This window comes from Coturnix japonica, chromosome 3 (assembly GCF_001577835.2).
Source record: "Coturnix japonica isolate 7356 chromosome 3, Coturnix japonica 2.1, whole genome shotgun sequence".
Taxonomy (NCBI): domain Eukaryota; kingdom Metazoa; phylum Chordata; class Aves; order Galliformes; family Phasianidae; genus Coturnix; species Coturnix japonica.
In genome coordinates this window covers 88,369,906-88,383,671 of record NC_029518.1, presented here as the reverse complement: position 1 = coordinate 88,383,671, position 13,766 = coordinate 88,369,906, and the positions used below count along the sequence as shown (strand labels likewise).

Below are 13,766 nucleotides of genomic sequence, written 5' to 3'. Positions count from 1 at the left end.
TTATTGAGGGTTGTTTTGATTTTTTTCAGTCTTCATTGGAGTAACTACAGGGGAGTACCGTGGATTCTTAAAATCTTGAATTTGATGGTGCTGAGCTCTAGTTTACAAAATATGAGAAAAAAGCCATTTTGGAAGAGGTGTGCAGAAGTCTTGCAGCACAGGAGCGTATTCCATGGATGAATGCACAGACCTAGAATCCCCTGTCCATGATTGGAGTTGGCGAGACAGCATAGGACTGTGCCCAACCTAATATACCCAGCCTCTCAGCAGGTTTTATTGGTGTGGGCACAGTGCTGTGCTAACATAGCTGTATGACTTCTGAACTGGAACTGGTTTGTGTCTGGCTAGCTTGGAATACGGTCTGACTGAGCTCATGTCTGAATGAATTATCTGTCTACATGTGCCCGTTCTCTCCATTGTTAATGCCAAAGCTCAATTTCCATTGCAAAAAAAAATGACTTGTCTCTTGAACTTCAGGGTTATGAAGGAGTTGACAACAGCTATCATAATATTGCCTGTAAGTGAAATGACGTATTTCAGGTTTTACTGCAGGATTTTCAGCATGATAGGTATGACATTTGAGACTTGGAATGTCTGAGAGAACTATATTTTTCTTTAAAAAAAAATAATCAGAGTAGTTGTTTCTTTTGTCTGCAAACTGTTAGTAAAGGCAAGGAGAGATTTGGGTTTACTAGAAAGATTTGGATTTAAATGGAAAGATGCCCTGTGCAGGTATGTGGTGCAAAGTGTGAGTAAAATCCCTTCTGAATCTGACCGTTAAAATGAAATGTTTGTTTTATATAGGGAACATCTTGAACACCTTTGCTTAGAGACTTTGTTTTTGTTTTATTTTGTTGGACTTTAATGAAGGCAAGTGCCTCTGACTGGAATCGGGCCATTTGCCAATAGTTTAATAGTTAACTTGCAGTTTATGCAAACACTTGGAACCCGCTTCTTGCCAGCTGGCTTCCTGGTACCTCGCTTTGATGTGTGCCTCGGGAAGACTGAAATGAGAGCAGTGTGCGCCTTGGGATACTATTCAGACTACTGACTCAGAAACGTAAGTTGAGTCAATAGTGCAACCTGGTTCTGTCCAAAGAAGTGAAGGGAGGAAAAAGCTCAACTGGCATATGTTAGTCCACTGGACCGGGATCTAAAATGAGTTGGATTCTCTTAAATTTAAGCTAAGCTGTCAGCTTCCATGACAAGTAATGTTCTCTTTTCAGATCCTACATATTAGCTTCTGGATGCTTTGGTTGGAAAGAAAGAAGCACATACATTATTTATTCGAAATGTTTACTACTGGTTACATGAACACATCTCATCTCAGTGCACATATTTCAAACCAGTCCTGTCTCCTTTGCTGGACTTGAAACTTTGGGCTGCATAGACATACTAAAACTGAGCTTGCTCTATCCATTAGGCTGCTAAAAGAAGAGAGCAATTAAGAGTTTAATTAATTGAGTGTAATATTCTGTGTTCTGGATGCTTTTTTTTTTTTTCTTTTCTTTTGTTTGTGTTTTACTTGCCTGCAGTCTTGGCAGAAAACTCCCTGTTGAGGCTAGAAGCAATGTACTTTTGGTGTAGGGAAGATATTAAGCTCTTTAAGAAGAAATAAATCCTGGAGCATCTCTGGCTTCTCTTCAGGTGGTTTTGAAAAGTCATTTGATATCCCGGTGCTCTCCTAGTTCAGGGCTGCTGGAGTTACAAAGTGGAAATGTTTCAAGGGCGAATATTTCTTGCCTACTCAATGATTCAGTTTGTCCAAGAATATCTTCATTTTGGGTCTGGATTCTAATACAGTTCCCTCTTTGGATGTATGAATCTTGTTGTTGCTAGAAATATTTATTGACTTTGTGCTCGTGAAATGAACTTCAAACCAGACACTCCTGGTGCTTCTTTCCTTTCATATGTGTTACTTTAAATTATTTTGGTTCTTCTTTTTTTTAGACTTTTTGCATGTCTGTATTAATTATTCTTTATCACTTTTTTTTTTTCCTACCACTCAAAAATGTACAACCTTTAAAAAAATAATTCTTAGTCTAAGGAGGACGTTTTGGTTGGACTGCAGGTTTTCAAGTTAGCTGCCACTTCTGACTGACCTGAGTGAAGAGTTGTCAGTCTGGTGACAGTGCCATTGACTAGTTCTGTACAAGGGGTTATAGCAATCAGAGATTTATGCTAAAGTTTTGTTGTTCCTCAGTTAAAGGTGTCAGAGATTCTTCATGTATGGCACTCTCCACACATAACTATGTAATATCCTTTCAGAACAGTCCTGTCAGTTTTTATCAGTCTAAGATTTTCTTTCTCATTCTTATTTTTTTTTTTTTGGAGATCTACTGTTGTCCTTTCTCTCTTGGATCTTCATATGGTGGGGATATGGTTAGAGGAAACACCTCTCCAAGGGTCGTCCTAAGACCAGTGTTGGGCATCATTAGCCAGCATTCAAGTGGTTGTTGGTGCCATTTGGCGTTATGAGTCCCATCCTCTAACCTGATGTTTGACTTCTGCGTGGCAAAAGCTATAAATTAAATAGTACAACGCTTTGTATTTCACAGAATCATAGAATCGTTAAGGTTGGAAGGACCACTAAGATCATCCAGTCCAATCATCAACCCATCACCACCATACCACTAAACCATATCACTCAGTTTTGGATCTACCCTATTCTTAAACACCTCCAGGGATGGTGACACCTCCCTGGGCAGCCTGTTTCAATGCCTGACCACTCTTTCTGAGAAGAGTTTTTTCCTGATATTCATCCTGAACCTCCTCTAGCAAGCTTAAAACTATTACCTCTTGTTCCTTTGCTGGTTACACAGAGAAAAAGGCCAACTCCTACCACACTAAGGTCTCCTTTCACAAAGTGGTAGTGACTGACACTTTGACAGTAGTGGAAAGGATTAGCAGTAGCCTGTGAGATTATGATTTCTTTTAGGATGTCTTCTGACTGGTATTATTAGGTCATCCCGAAATGCCTAAACTGTCTTCTTGAAGATGGTATGATGAGTCTGAATTGTTTTCAGAAGACAGTTGTTCATCGACGTCAATGCAGCTGTTACCTCAAGTCCGTTTTGGTGAGGTGGAAAGCAGCCCAGCCGTAGAACTGATTTGAGCCAAGAGATTTATTTATTTTTTTCACTATCCAGAAAACATTTCATTCCCTGGGAATAAAACATTGTAAAGCAAAAATGCAATAGTTATGACATAGACTGGGAAATATTGGTCTTAACTGTAGTTTTGCTTATTTCAGGATCTGTGAAATGACTATAAAGCAGGGATGTTACGTAGTAGCATATTACAATCACACTTCAGGATGGTGTTGAAAGAAAAAAACTTTCCATTAATAAAGAGACAGTTAAGTGCATCTTTGGCCTTCAAGCTGACTCTGAGCTTTGTATATCATTCTTCTAGAACTGTTTTCCGTTCAGAACATTCTAATCCTTTATACGTAGAATTGTGCAAACAGTATAACAAGATTGCCTGCTGAGTGATATATTACCCATCTCACAGTATTAACAAGCTTAGGAAAAAAATTGTTTATCTTGATAAACAGAAATGTGAACTTCCTCTTTTTAACCTAAACACTATCAAACTGAAAAATAACACACTAGGCTTATTCCCAACAAAGGATATCCTCTATTTCCCATGCACTGACTGAAAGAAGGTACTGCTTTTCACACATACACAGAAGAAAAACACTGAGCTGTGATAAGTGGGAAGCAATTTCTGATCTTCCTGAATTTGTTGTAGCTGGTGATGGTGCTGCTGATGTAGTAGTTTAACATCTGAAGAGTGAGTCCTGCTTACTGCCATTATGAGTGATAGTGATAGTGTGATAGACATCATTTGTCCTCCTTTTTCTTTAATGGGCAGCACCATCACAAGTAATTAAAAGATGTGATCATTGAGAAGGAATTTTTACACTGTCCTATGTTCTGTCAGCACGTGGGTTTTTAAGCTTTTTGTAATCAGAAAAGACAAAGGTCATGATAATTCTCTGTATAACTTCAACTGAAGATTGCATTGTATTTTTGAAAGTGGAGGATCTTATGGCTTATCTGTATTGTCATCTGTCTGCATTACCAGTGAATCAGATGTGCTGAATTATGACTTATTTACAAAAATAGTTCAAAGTTGTAAGGATTTAAGATTTCTATCCTACAAACCTGATAGATGAGCAGAGCTAATCAAATGTATGATTTAGAAACATTTAGAAAGATACTTCCTGCTCAGAGGAAATCATTTCCAAAGTTACATAAAACTTCATGCTGAAATTGTTCTCGGGAAAGAGTAGGTTGGTTTGTGTGAAGGTATCCTCATTACCAGTCTGGAGGAGATGCACATTCCTAGCAGGTAGCTGCTTTTCCTTTCTTATGTGTTGTCTGGCAGAAGTGCTATAAACATCAAGACCAGTTTGGTGCCAGATTTGCAAAGAGCGATTAAATTGCCACGATAGGGAGTTATCAGTGGCTTGTCTGTTACATAAAGTAGTACAGCTGCACTTGTCTGTAAAATGCAGGTCATGCTCTGAAATACAGTACAGTCTGTTTGGTTTTCATGAGCTTAAAGATAACGATGCTGTAAAATTGCTTGCCATCTGGCTTGTATTGCATGACCCCGGTTTCCAGGCACAGAAGAGAAAGGCAGGTCACCATGCAGGGTGATGGTTGGAAAGTTTCCTGTTCTATCAGAAATCGTGCATTTCTAGCTTATTCTTAGTTCTTGCTTGGTTGTAACGTAGGTTGCAATCAGGAACATAAAATCAATATAAGTGATAGTTTTGAAGTTTTGTCCATTGTTGGCCCATAGCCTAGTGACTATGCTGTTGTTGGCCCATAGACTAGTGACTGATGCTGTTTTGTTTTGTGATGCACATTTTTGACCATGTTGAAACAGGCAGAACTTGTGTGGAAGTTCTTTTCTGATACAGCTGATATACCCAGGGCAATTATGAATTCTCTCCTTATCTGTTTCCCTACCATCACGGCTGAAAATGAAGGGCGAGAGTGGTGGTGTACTTGGAAAGTTTGGGCGGCAGTTCTTGTTTAACACTAGAAAGATCTTAAAAGCAACATTTCCTTTAACACGCTCTCTAAAGGAGCAAAACCTCCAAGTGGTCATTTGACAGTTCCTATTGCACAATGAAAGGTAGAAAAACCAACCTCCCTCAGATTAATGAATCTACCAAAAATGTCTGGATGTACTGGAGTTAGAGTGAGAGAAAAAGCCAATTTGTTGTATAGTTCATTGAAATTTATGAGTGTATGGGCTTAAAACCAAATGCAATCTTGGTCATAGCTGTGCTCCAGTGAGCTGCTTGTTGGCCATGGAAGATAGTTGCTTTAAAAGTATCAAGTCTAATCCATATAATAATGTAATGTGAATGAAAATGTGAAATGAAAAATGAAAGCATATGGGTAATTCATATGGAGTATATTGTCAATAAAGAATTGTACTCACAAAGTAAGTGGGATTACTTATGAGATTGAAAGGGCACAACTGGAGTTGGTTGTAGAGTGTTCACAGGGAAAAGGTAGAATAGAAAGGAATGGCAGGATGATATTAAAAGTCATGAATTGTTTGGAGGACGTTGGTTGCTATGGGATAGGTACTGTGTATGGAAATGTAGATAGAGACATAACAAGGTAACGTCATCCCAGGGCTCTTCTCTAACACAGGCTCATCTCATGGCTTCCCTGAAGTATGTGGCCTGTGCATACTGAAACCCAAAGTGCAGAAATAAGAATGGAGAGATGGAGGTTTTCACATGTACAAGCTAGAAATAGTATATCTGGTTTTAGGGAGTTACCAATTATGGTTGATGTGACCATGAGGGGTAACAGAGTATAGCAAGGTATTGTTTTTCCTCTTACCATTTCAATGCCTATGATGGAAACTTTTCAAAATCATTACATATTGAGATCTGTCTGATGCTTAAAATTAGAGAACAAAACATTAAAAACAGTACTCTTAAAATGAATAGTAATTAATTACTCATGTAATTGCATTAATTAAACCTGGCTATGCAATTAGGGAGCTAATTACGTTGAAAACGCAATTGCACATTTCAATCACTGCCCACACCCTGGAGATCGCCCAGTTTCTTCTCCTTCCTTCATTAGACCTTCTCTAATCTTCCTCTCTTGTTGAATGGCATAACTGAAACTGAATTGAAACTGCGTGTGCACACGCAGATGTGCACTTGCTTTCTCCAGCAAATGGCTACACATTGAAAATGATTATGTATATATGTATGTGTCCTACAGGTAAGGTATTTATGTGAAAGCACTGAGTCGTATGTGTAAAGTATATTTAATCTGGAAAAGAGCTCTCTGTATTAAACTGCTTGAGGGCATTTTATTTTTTAATGAGAACAGTACAGTGGAGGTCTTCCTTGGGTCACAGTGGCCCAGGCTGTTTTATCACAGGCAGTCAGACTATCATCTTGTCCATAAATATGTCACATTTCATCTTAAAATCAGTTATTTGTTTCTTCCTATTATCTCCACACATTTTCTGGCGTTTAGCTAAGTTGGCAGTGTTACTGTGATAGCTTTGCATGTATTTGTTCTTATTGCTTCACAAATCATCCCTGGTGGCTTTTCACTGTCTGTGTTATACTTTGCATTCGTGTATCCTGAACATGATTACCTGAAGCTTTGCAAGATGTCTCTGCTGCATTATTATCCCTGTCCTATCCCAATACAGTGGCTTCGTGATTGTTCTATTGATCTGTGGTCAGATAGTGTCATTTTTGCCTGTTCTGTTCTTTGCATCTGGTAGTGATTGGCTGTAAATGTCATCCAATTTGCAGCTTTGTAGTTTGTCCTTTGCACAATTCTCAGGCATTTTCCCACTCCATGTGGCAGTCACTGGTGAAAATATTCAATAGCTTCACTTGTAACTTCCTTTCTGTACAGTAATTAGCATAAACTGTTTCTCATTAACCAGCCTGTATCCTGCCTTACAGTTATTAACATTACATCTAACGGGTAATTCTGCACAATACGCTGTGCCCAGAAATGTGCTGAGGACCTCAAAGATCGGCTATTTTTGTTGTAATTGACATTATTCAAGTGGAATGGCAGTGAATGCTGTCACTGCAGCTGAATATCTTTTCTGTCTCATGAAGGTCATACAGTCTGACTTCAACACCCATAAAGGATGGACGGACAATTTGAAGATTTTTGAAAGGAGGTTTTACTTTTATGTTATATCATGAAGGAACAGTGATTTATTTTCATACTTATTTGCAACTTTGTGATTGTATGTGTTCCTCTGGGTATAGCATGATAACAGCATCACAGTGCTAGTGTCTGTGAAGCTGTTTGGTGCTGCCCTGTAGAGCCAAGGCAGCTTGTGCCTCACCAGTGCATGGCAGAGGGGCAGGATCACCTCCCTCAACCTGCTGGCAGATCTTCAAGTGGATTCTTGTGTGCACACACATCAGTCTCTGCATTTGAAGTTGATTAATTTAAATCTCATGACATCTGACTATAGAAGCTGCTGAACATGCTGGACTGCCTTGAAGTTGAGTGAATTCCATGTTTAAAATGAGATAGATTTAGACCCTTTCTTTTGGTGTCAAATTATCACGTGGCATCTAAAAGTGTGCAAGTTCTGTCGGACTGAAGATAAGGAACATCTGCTGTGGGCTAAGGATAGCACCCAGTGTATCCGCATGTTCATTAATTGCAGGGATGATTCAGAATGATGCTCATGAACTAGACATAGCCCAAAGTACAGTACAGTGCTATGCAGAGCCACACCATGCAAGGTACATGGTGGTACAAGATGACTGAGTTGTCTTGTAAAATAGAGCCATGTTCTCTGAAGTTATTTTATAGTATTTTCAAAACGTTTGTCAACTTGTTTTTATCTTCCTGTTCTTGAGCAGTTTGGCCTTGCCATGGGACCAGCTTGTAAACTCAGATTATGCTGCATTAGTTGTCATAGTTTTTTTTTCTGTGTTTACACAGGAAAAAAAATAAAGACGTTTGACTGTATACTAATTTGGCATTAGATGGCATGGTACTAATAATATTAGTTAAAAGCTTGTATCTTTGCTTCACATGGTTTTGTATAACGCATCAAAGGCAAGTTACCTGTAGTACCCATGTTGAATGAGGGCTGTAGTGGGAAGTCTCTGTGGTCAGTGTGCCCTGCTCTGTGTCTCCTTCTCAGGAGAAGGGCCTTGCTCTTCAACAGAGGATTCCCAGGCCTTGATCACATCTTGTTTGGAATCCTTTCAGGAGGAAGGAGGGAAAGCAGGAAGCAGTCTGCCTGTGTCGCTGCCAGCTGGCTCAGCCCACGGCCTGGGCTGCTCTGTTAATAGGCGAAAATAGTTTCAGAGACAGTCTTCTTCACTTTCACTGGAAATCAGTGCAGATTGTTTCAAGAAGTGGTAATTCTGCTGAAAATGGAATAATAATGAACATAGCAAAGATATTGTTTTGATCACCCTTGGTGATGATGTCTGGTTTTCCTAGCCTAAGAAATACTTGAGCAAAAGCCAGGTTTAGATGTGCATTCGTTTAATGATTTTCCCATTAGCTGTATGCAACTTCTCTGGTACTCACAGAGAAACCTATCTGATATTTCATAAAACTGGAAAGATGAGGCCGTGCAGCCCAGCTTTTCCATGTGTCCTACTGCAATGGAATCCAGTGACCTGGTACAGGGAAAAGCTGCATTCCTGAATCTTAACGTAACCTGGTGCCCACAGTGTGCACACAGTTACACTGCTGTGGTTTTGTTTTATTTATTTACTGTTTCCCCCTGAAACATATACTGTACTGCACGCTTTGATGTTCCAGCTTTGGCTGGGGCTGTTCCAATACGGAGTGGAGTTGTAGCTGAAGAGTAGATAAACTTCTTTCTGTTATTTCTGAAACTTCTGCTTTAGTTCTTCTTTTAAGGATTTACACCAGTCAAAAGCACATCTGGGGATTACCCTAATTGGTTGCAGTTGTCTAAATTCTAATGAGTAATATGTGATGTGTAATGCTTGAGCAGATAGTGCCATGCAAATGGAAGTGATGAAAAAAGTTTATTGAAGTGATAGCGATCTTTACATAATGTGTCAGCAAGATGGAATGAAGGGAAACTCTTTGTTTAATTGGAGAGTCGAGGAGTCTCAGCTCTCACTAATAAAAATAATCAGCACAGAAACTTAGATTTGATTACAGAAGTCGTGTTTAGCGAGGTAAACTTTAAAGGAGATTTCCCTATTCTAGTCATGTTTTGATGATGTGGTAATGAAGAAATGACTGCTGGTTTATTCAGTGGCGTGAAAAATAGTGGAACATTTTCTATTTCTAGACTACTTTCTAATTTATATATTAAAAAAATAAAATAAAAACTGGCATTTATATTTAGAAGTAAATTTGAGAGGAAATAACTGAATGGAAAACCCACATGGACAGTCTGCAGTGCTGACATGAAACTGACCCGAAAGTTGTATGATGTTTAAGCTGTTACAAGGTCACAAGTGGGAGTTTGGTTAATACACTAAGGAGTGAAGACATCTTTGGGCTTTCCCTGGAAGCTCTTTATTAATTGGAATAAAATATGCAGCACTGTTTGATAAAAATAAATTTAAAAAGAATTGTCTGTTACAGTTCAGCCCTAAAGACATGCCAGATACAAAGACAAAGGTACTGAAGAGTATTATTATCCAGAGTGTTAGTCTAGAATATCAGTAGAATGGTATGGTCTAGAATACAAGGTTACATTTTTGTCTATAGTTATAAGCGAAGGTCGCTAGGTAGACTAGTAGTCTCTTACTAGCAGACGGCTACTACAGCGCATATTGTACATGTCTACTGACCACCTTCTCTTGTTAAACTGTTCATATTGTATATATGTGTGCATGTGTGGAGGTTTTCATGTGAATTTTTAGTAAACAAAATGGAAGTCTCATTCAGAGTCCCTCTCCAGCAGTTCACTGACTGCTTTGCGTTCTGAAATGCCAATGGATTTGCTCTGGAGATAAAAATGTAGTGTTGGATTTTTCCATTTGGCCAGCTCACCTACTAAAATAGTAATATTGGAACAGTTGAATATGTGTGTATCAAGATAGAGCGGAATTTCAATCAGAGCAGCGGGAGGGAAAAGTGAAAGGAGATAATGATTAACTTGGGAAGTTGAAGGAAGCATGTATGGAAAAGAAAGTTGACAGCGCAACATAATATTGTTCAAATAATTCCTTTGCCTCATGGTGGAAATATGCAAGTTTTGTTTTTCAATATTTCCCATTATTTTTTTTTCATGCAGTCTGAATTTTCCTTGAATAAAAGTACATTAAATATTTCTGTGGTGTTCTGACTTAATTAAAGTAAATAGGACAGAGTAGGATTTAACATGATTATGCAGTGAAGTAATGAGTTTACGATCCAGCTGTGCTTTGCAGATTAGCTGATACCTACTGCCCTTATTTAACTTAATTGTATTTATAACATTTAGCTCTGAGCTTTTAATAAATTACTTGGTCAGGCTAGGATCACTTCTAACACTTGAAGTCTCTGTATTGTTGATCTCAAATAAATGACCTGCATTAATGTAACACTTACATAATCGATTGTACTCCTTATCAATAATGCAAACAGTAGTTTTAATTGCTTTCTCTAGCTGCTGTTCTTAAGGTGCATTTGACTTCAGAGGGATTCATGTATTCTTCCATTACAGCAAAGTAGCTGAGAATGTAACTGTAGGCTTTTTACTTTTTTCTGTAAGAAAATACGCAATTTTGTGACTATTATATCTATAGGTTTTGGGACCTGCCCCAAAATGGTGTTCTTTCTTGGACAACTTGACTGAAGAACTGGAAGAGAACCCAGAGAGCACAGTTTATGATGACTACAAATTTGTAACCAAAAAAGACCTTGAAAATCTAGGTAAATCATTTGAATCTCCTTGTTAATTGACATCTTTGCTCAGGTTTTTTTTGTTTGCTTAGATTTGTTGGTTGTTTGTTTTCTTTTTCATTTATACATTTATAAGCTTGGTAGTTCAGATGTGACTTATCAGTGAGAAATGTTTGAGAACCATTCCAAATTCATTGGCAGTAGTTTCTTCCGGTCACCTTGGTTATTAATATAGCAGACTGATGACTTTTTGTTCCTTGGTTTGTTATAAAGGATTTCCTTTTTCTCACTTTTGAATTTCTAAGAAGATACGTGAAAGGAGAATTTGAGAACTCGTGAAGTATTTTGGTTCTTATTATTAGGTTAGGGCTGAGGGTGATAGTTTTATGATCTGTTATGGTACTGTATTTCTTTCACCATGTTGATTCTTCAAAGATAGTGACCTAAGGCAAAACTCTCTAAATCAAAACATCTCTATACCACAGTAAAAAAAAAGGAAGTGATCGTCAGACACATATAGACTGTCCATTAAAACATCTTAATTTTTCTTTGTGAAGTGCCTATGGTACTTTTGAAAGATGCTTGTAGGCATCTTTCAAAAGTGTAACATGTAAGAAAACATGATTTTGTTGCTCTGAAGTATCTTAGATTTCTTGCTGGTCTGATATTTTTGTTGTTGTTTAACTTAGTCTTGATGTACTGGGTGTGAATGTCAGAGACTGATGTGTCGTGTCAGCAGTGCTTGTTTGTCTTGAATCGAGTAAGTGAAGTGGCCAGTTCAGAATAGGAGTTCTTTATCTGTGAAAGCTCTTTGAAATCCTCTGTAATTTTTTCCCAGGCCTTGCTCATCTCATTGGATCATCACTCCTCAGAGCGTATATGCATGGCTTTTTCATGGACATAAGGCTTTACCATAAGGTAAAAGAGGAGGATGCTTGTAAACTTTGACTGTTAACATTAAAATGTGCTTCCCCCACCCGTATTAATGGTGTTCTTCTTACTTTTGCTTAATCAAAGGCAAAAATGATGGCCAACCCCTTTGCTTATGAAGAATACAGAAGAGAAAAAATAAGACAGAAAATAGAAGAAACGCGTGCACAGAGAGTTCAGCTTAAGGTAAATGCATATGCTTCCGAAAAAATTATTCATAAAGAGTGATATATACCTTAGAGGTGTAATTACCTAAGACTTGGTTCTGTTTATCATCAGAGAAAAAAAGTAAACTTAGCTTTAATTTATCAAACTTTTCGAATGAAGCCATAAAATTCTTATGCATGTGAAGCCCACAGATGAGTGACTCTGCTGCTTGAGCAGATAACCTGGTGATAAAATTCATTGTTTCTGCTTGTCTTTAACCTAAGTGTCTTACGCCATTAAAATGTGATTCTCTGAAAGGATTTGTATGAACACAATACTGTTTTTTATATCTGTATTCTATTAATACCAACATTCCACCTACGTTCTTTAGAAACTTCCCAAGGTCAATAAAGAGCTTGCCCTTAAACTGATCGAAGAAGAAGGAGAGGAACAACAGGCTACTAGAAAAAGGAAACAAAAGGTGAGCTTCTGTTTTAGACACTTCTCTAACGTGGAATGCAGTAGTGTTTACAGTTACTGACTTGTTGTTTTCTGGCTCAAAAGATTCAAAAATCCATTCTTTCTTCTCTCATAAATAACCTACTCTACTCAGTAAGATGAGCTTCTGTAGCTAGGGAACTAAAAAGGCCCAACGTCTGTTATCTATATTGCAAATTTTATATATTGAAATACCTGCTGGTGAAGATGATAATGAGTTTTGTAGGGGTCCAGAAGCTAGGTAAATGAAGAATCAATACCAAAGTTTTTCAATTAAAAAAATACATATATTTCAATTTTTATTTCAATTATTATTTTTTTTTCTTTTGTTAGTATTTTGCTGGTAACCATTGCAAGATAGATGTAATGGGTAGAAATGAGGAGCAGGAGGCTGCCTGAGGTTGTATTTCAATGTAATTGCCTTTCTTTATAAGATGTAGTTAACTGTATATGGAGTAGCTAAGGTAGCTGATTCTTATGCAACAGAAAATCTTACTGATGTTGAAGTAATCCATTTTTATCTTAGAATTAGTATAAGGGAAAAAAAATAATTGATGTTTACTTTCTAAGGGGAGCAGATGGCACAGCAGAAGTTTGTCTTATCAGCTTTTTTATATTAGCGGAGTCTGGGTTCCTTATATAGGCAGAGCTTTATAGGTGCTCATTCTCACAGGTGTGCATTCATAGAAGGCAGGTATTAGCTTCAGTGGCATCTAATGAAACCTTGTGTGATCAGTTGATGCAGTAGGAAGTATAAACTACTGAAAAAGTACATGGTAGTAAAACCTTAGACTCTAGCTTTCTAAGCCTGTGTTGAAATGAGTTCCTTATGTGGGGGGTGATTTACCCAGGAATACGTTGCATCTTTACATAGATTAAAAAAAGAGTACATAAAGATGCGTGTTCTGATCATTTGTTACTCTGGGACTGATTAAATTTTTAGCTTCCAAATGAAACTGCAGGTCAGGCTTTTGCAACAGCTTCCACATTTGAAACTTACACTTGTTTTCTCTGTCCTTTTTTCCCACTTAATTCTTAATTCAACTCATTTATACTGGATTCATATTTGTTTTCTTCAGCATGAATGAAATTGCCTTTTCCTTTCCATATGTGAGGGCAGTGAAGAAACTGTCATAAGACGTACAGAAACACTTTTATTTATTTACAGTAAAGCAGCAGTACCGTTGCATAACAAAGTGTTTACCCTGACAATTTGTTTTATGTGTTGTAGAATCATTCTCATCTAGGCAGAGTATTTGCCTCGGAGGTACTGCTGATTAGTCAATAGATGCCAGCGTGTCTCCAGACTATCTGGCTGAATGT

The 13,766-nt window shown here is 37.8% G+C and overlaps 1 protein-coding gene across 1 annotated transcript in view; it reads left to right on the top strand.

The window, feature by feature from the left end:
- The window catches only part of NOL10 (nucleolar protein 10), a 46,370-nt gene that overhangs the window by 21,245 nt on the left and 11,359 nt on the right, over nt 1-13,766 (top strand). The window contains exons 14-17 of the mRNA XM_015859421.2: nt 10,772-10,898; nt 11,707-11,786; nt 11,886-11,984; nt 12,337-12,426. Coding sequence (XP_015714907.1) covers nt 10,772-10,898; nt 11,707-11,786; nt 11,886-11,984; nt 12,337-12,426 — 396 coding nt within the window. The remainder of the gene's footprint in view (nt 1-10,771; nt 10,899-11,706; nt 11,787-11,885; nt 11,985-12,336; nt 12,427-13,766) is intronic.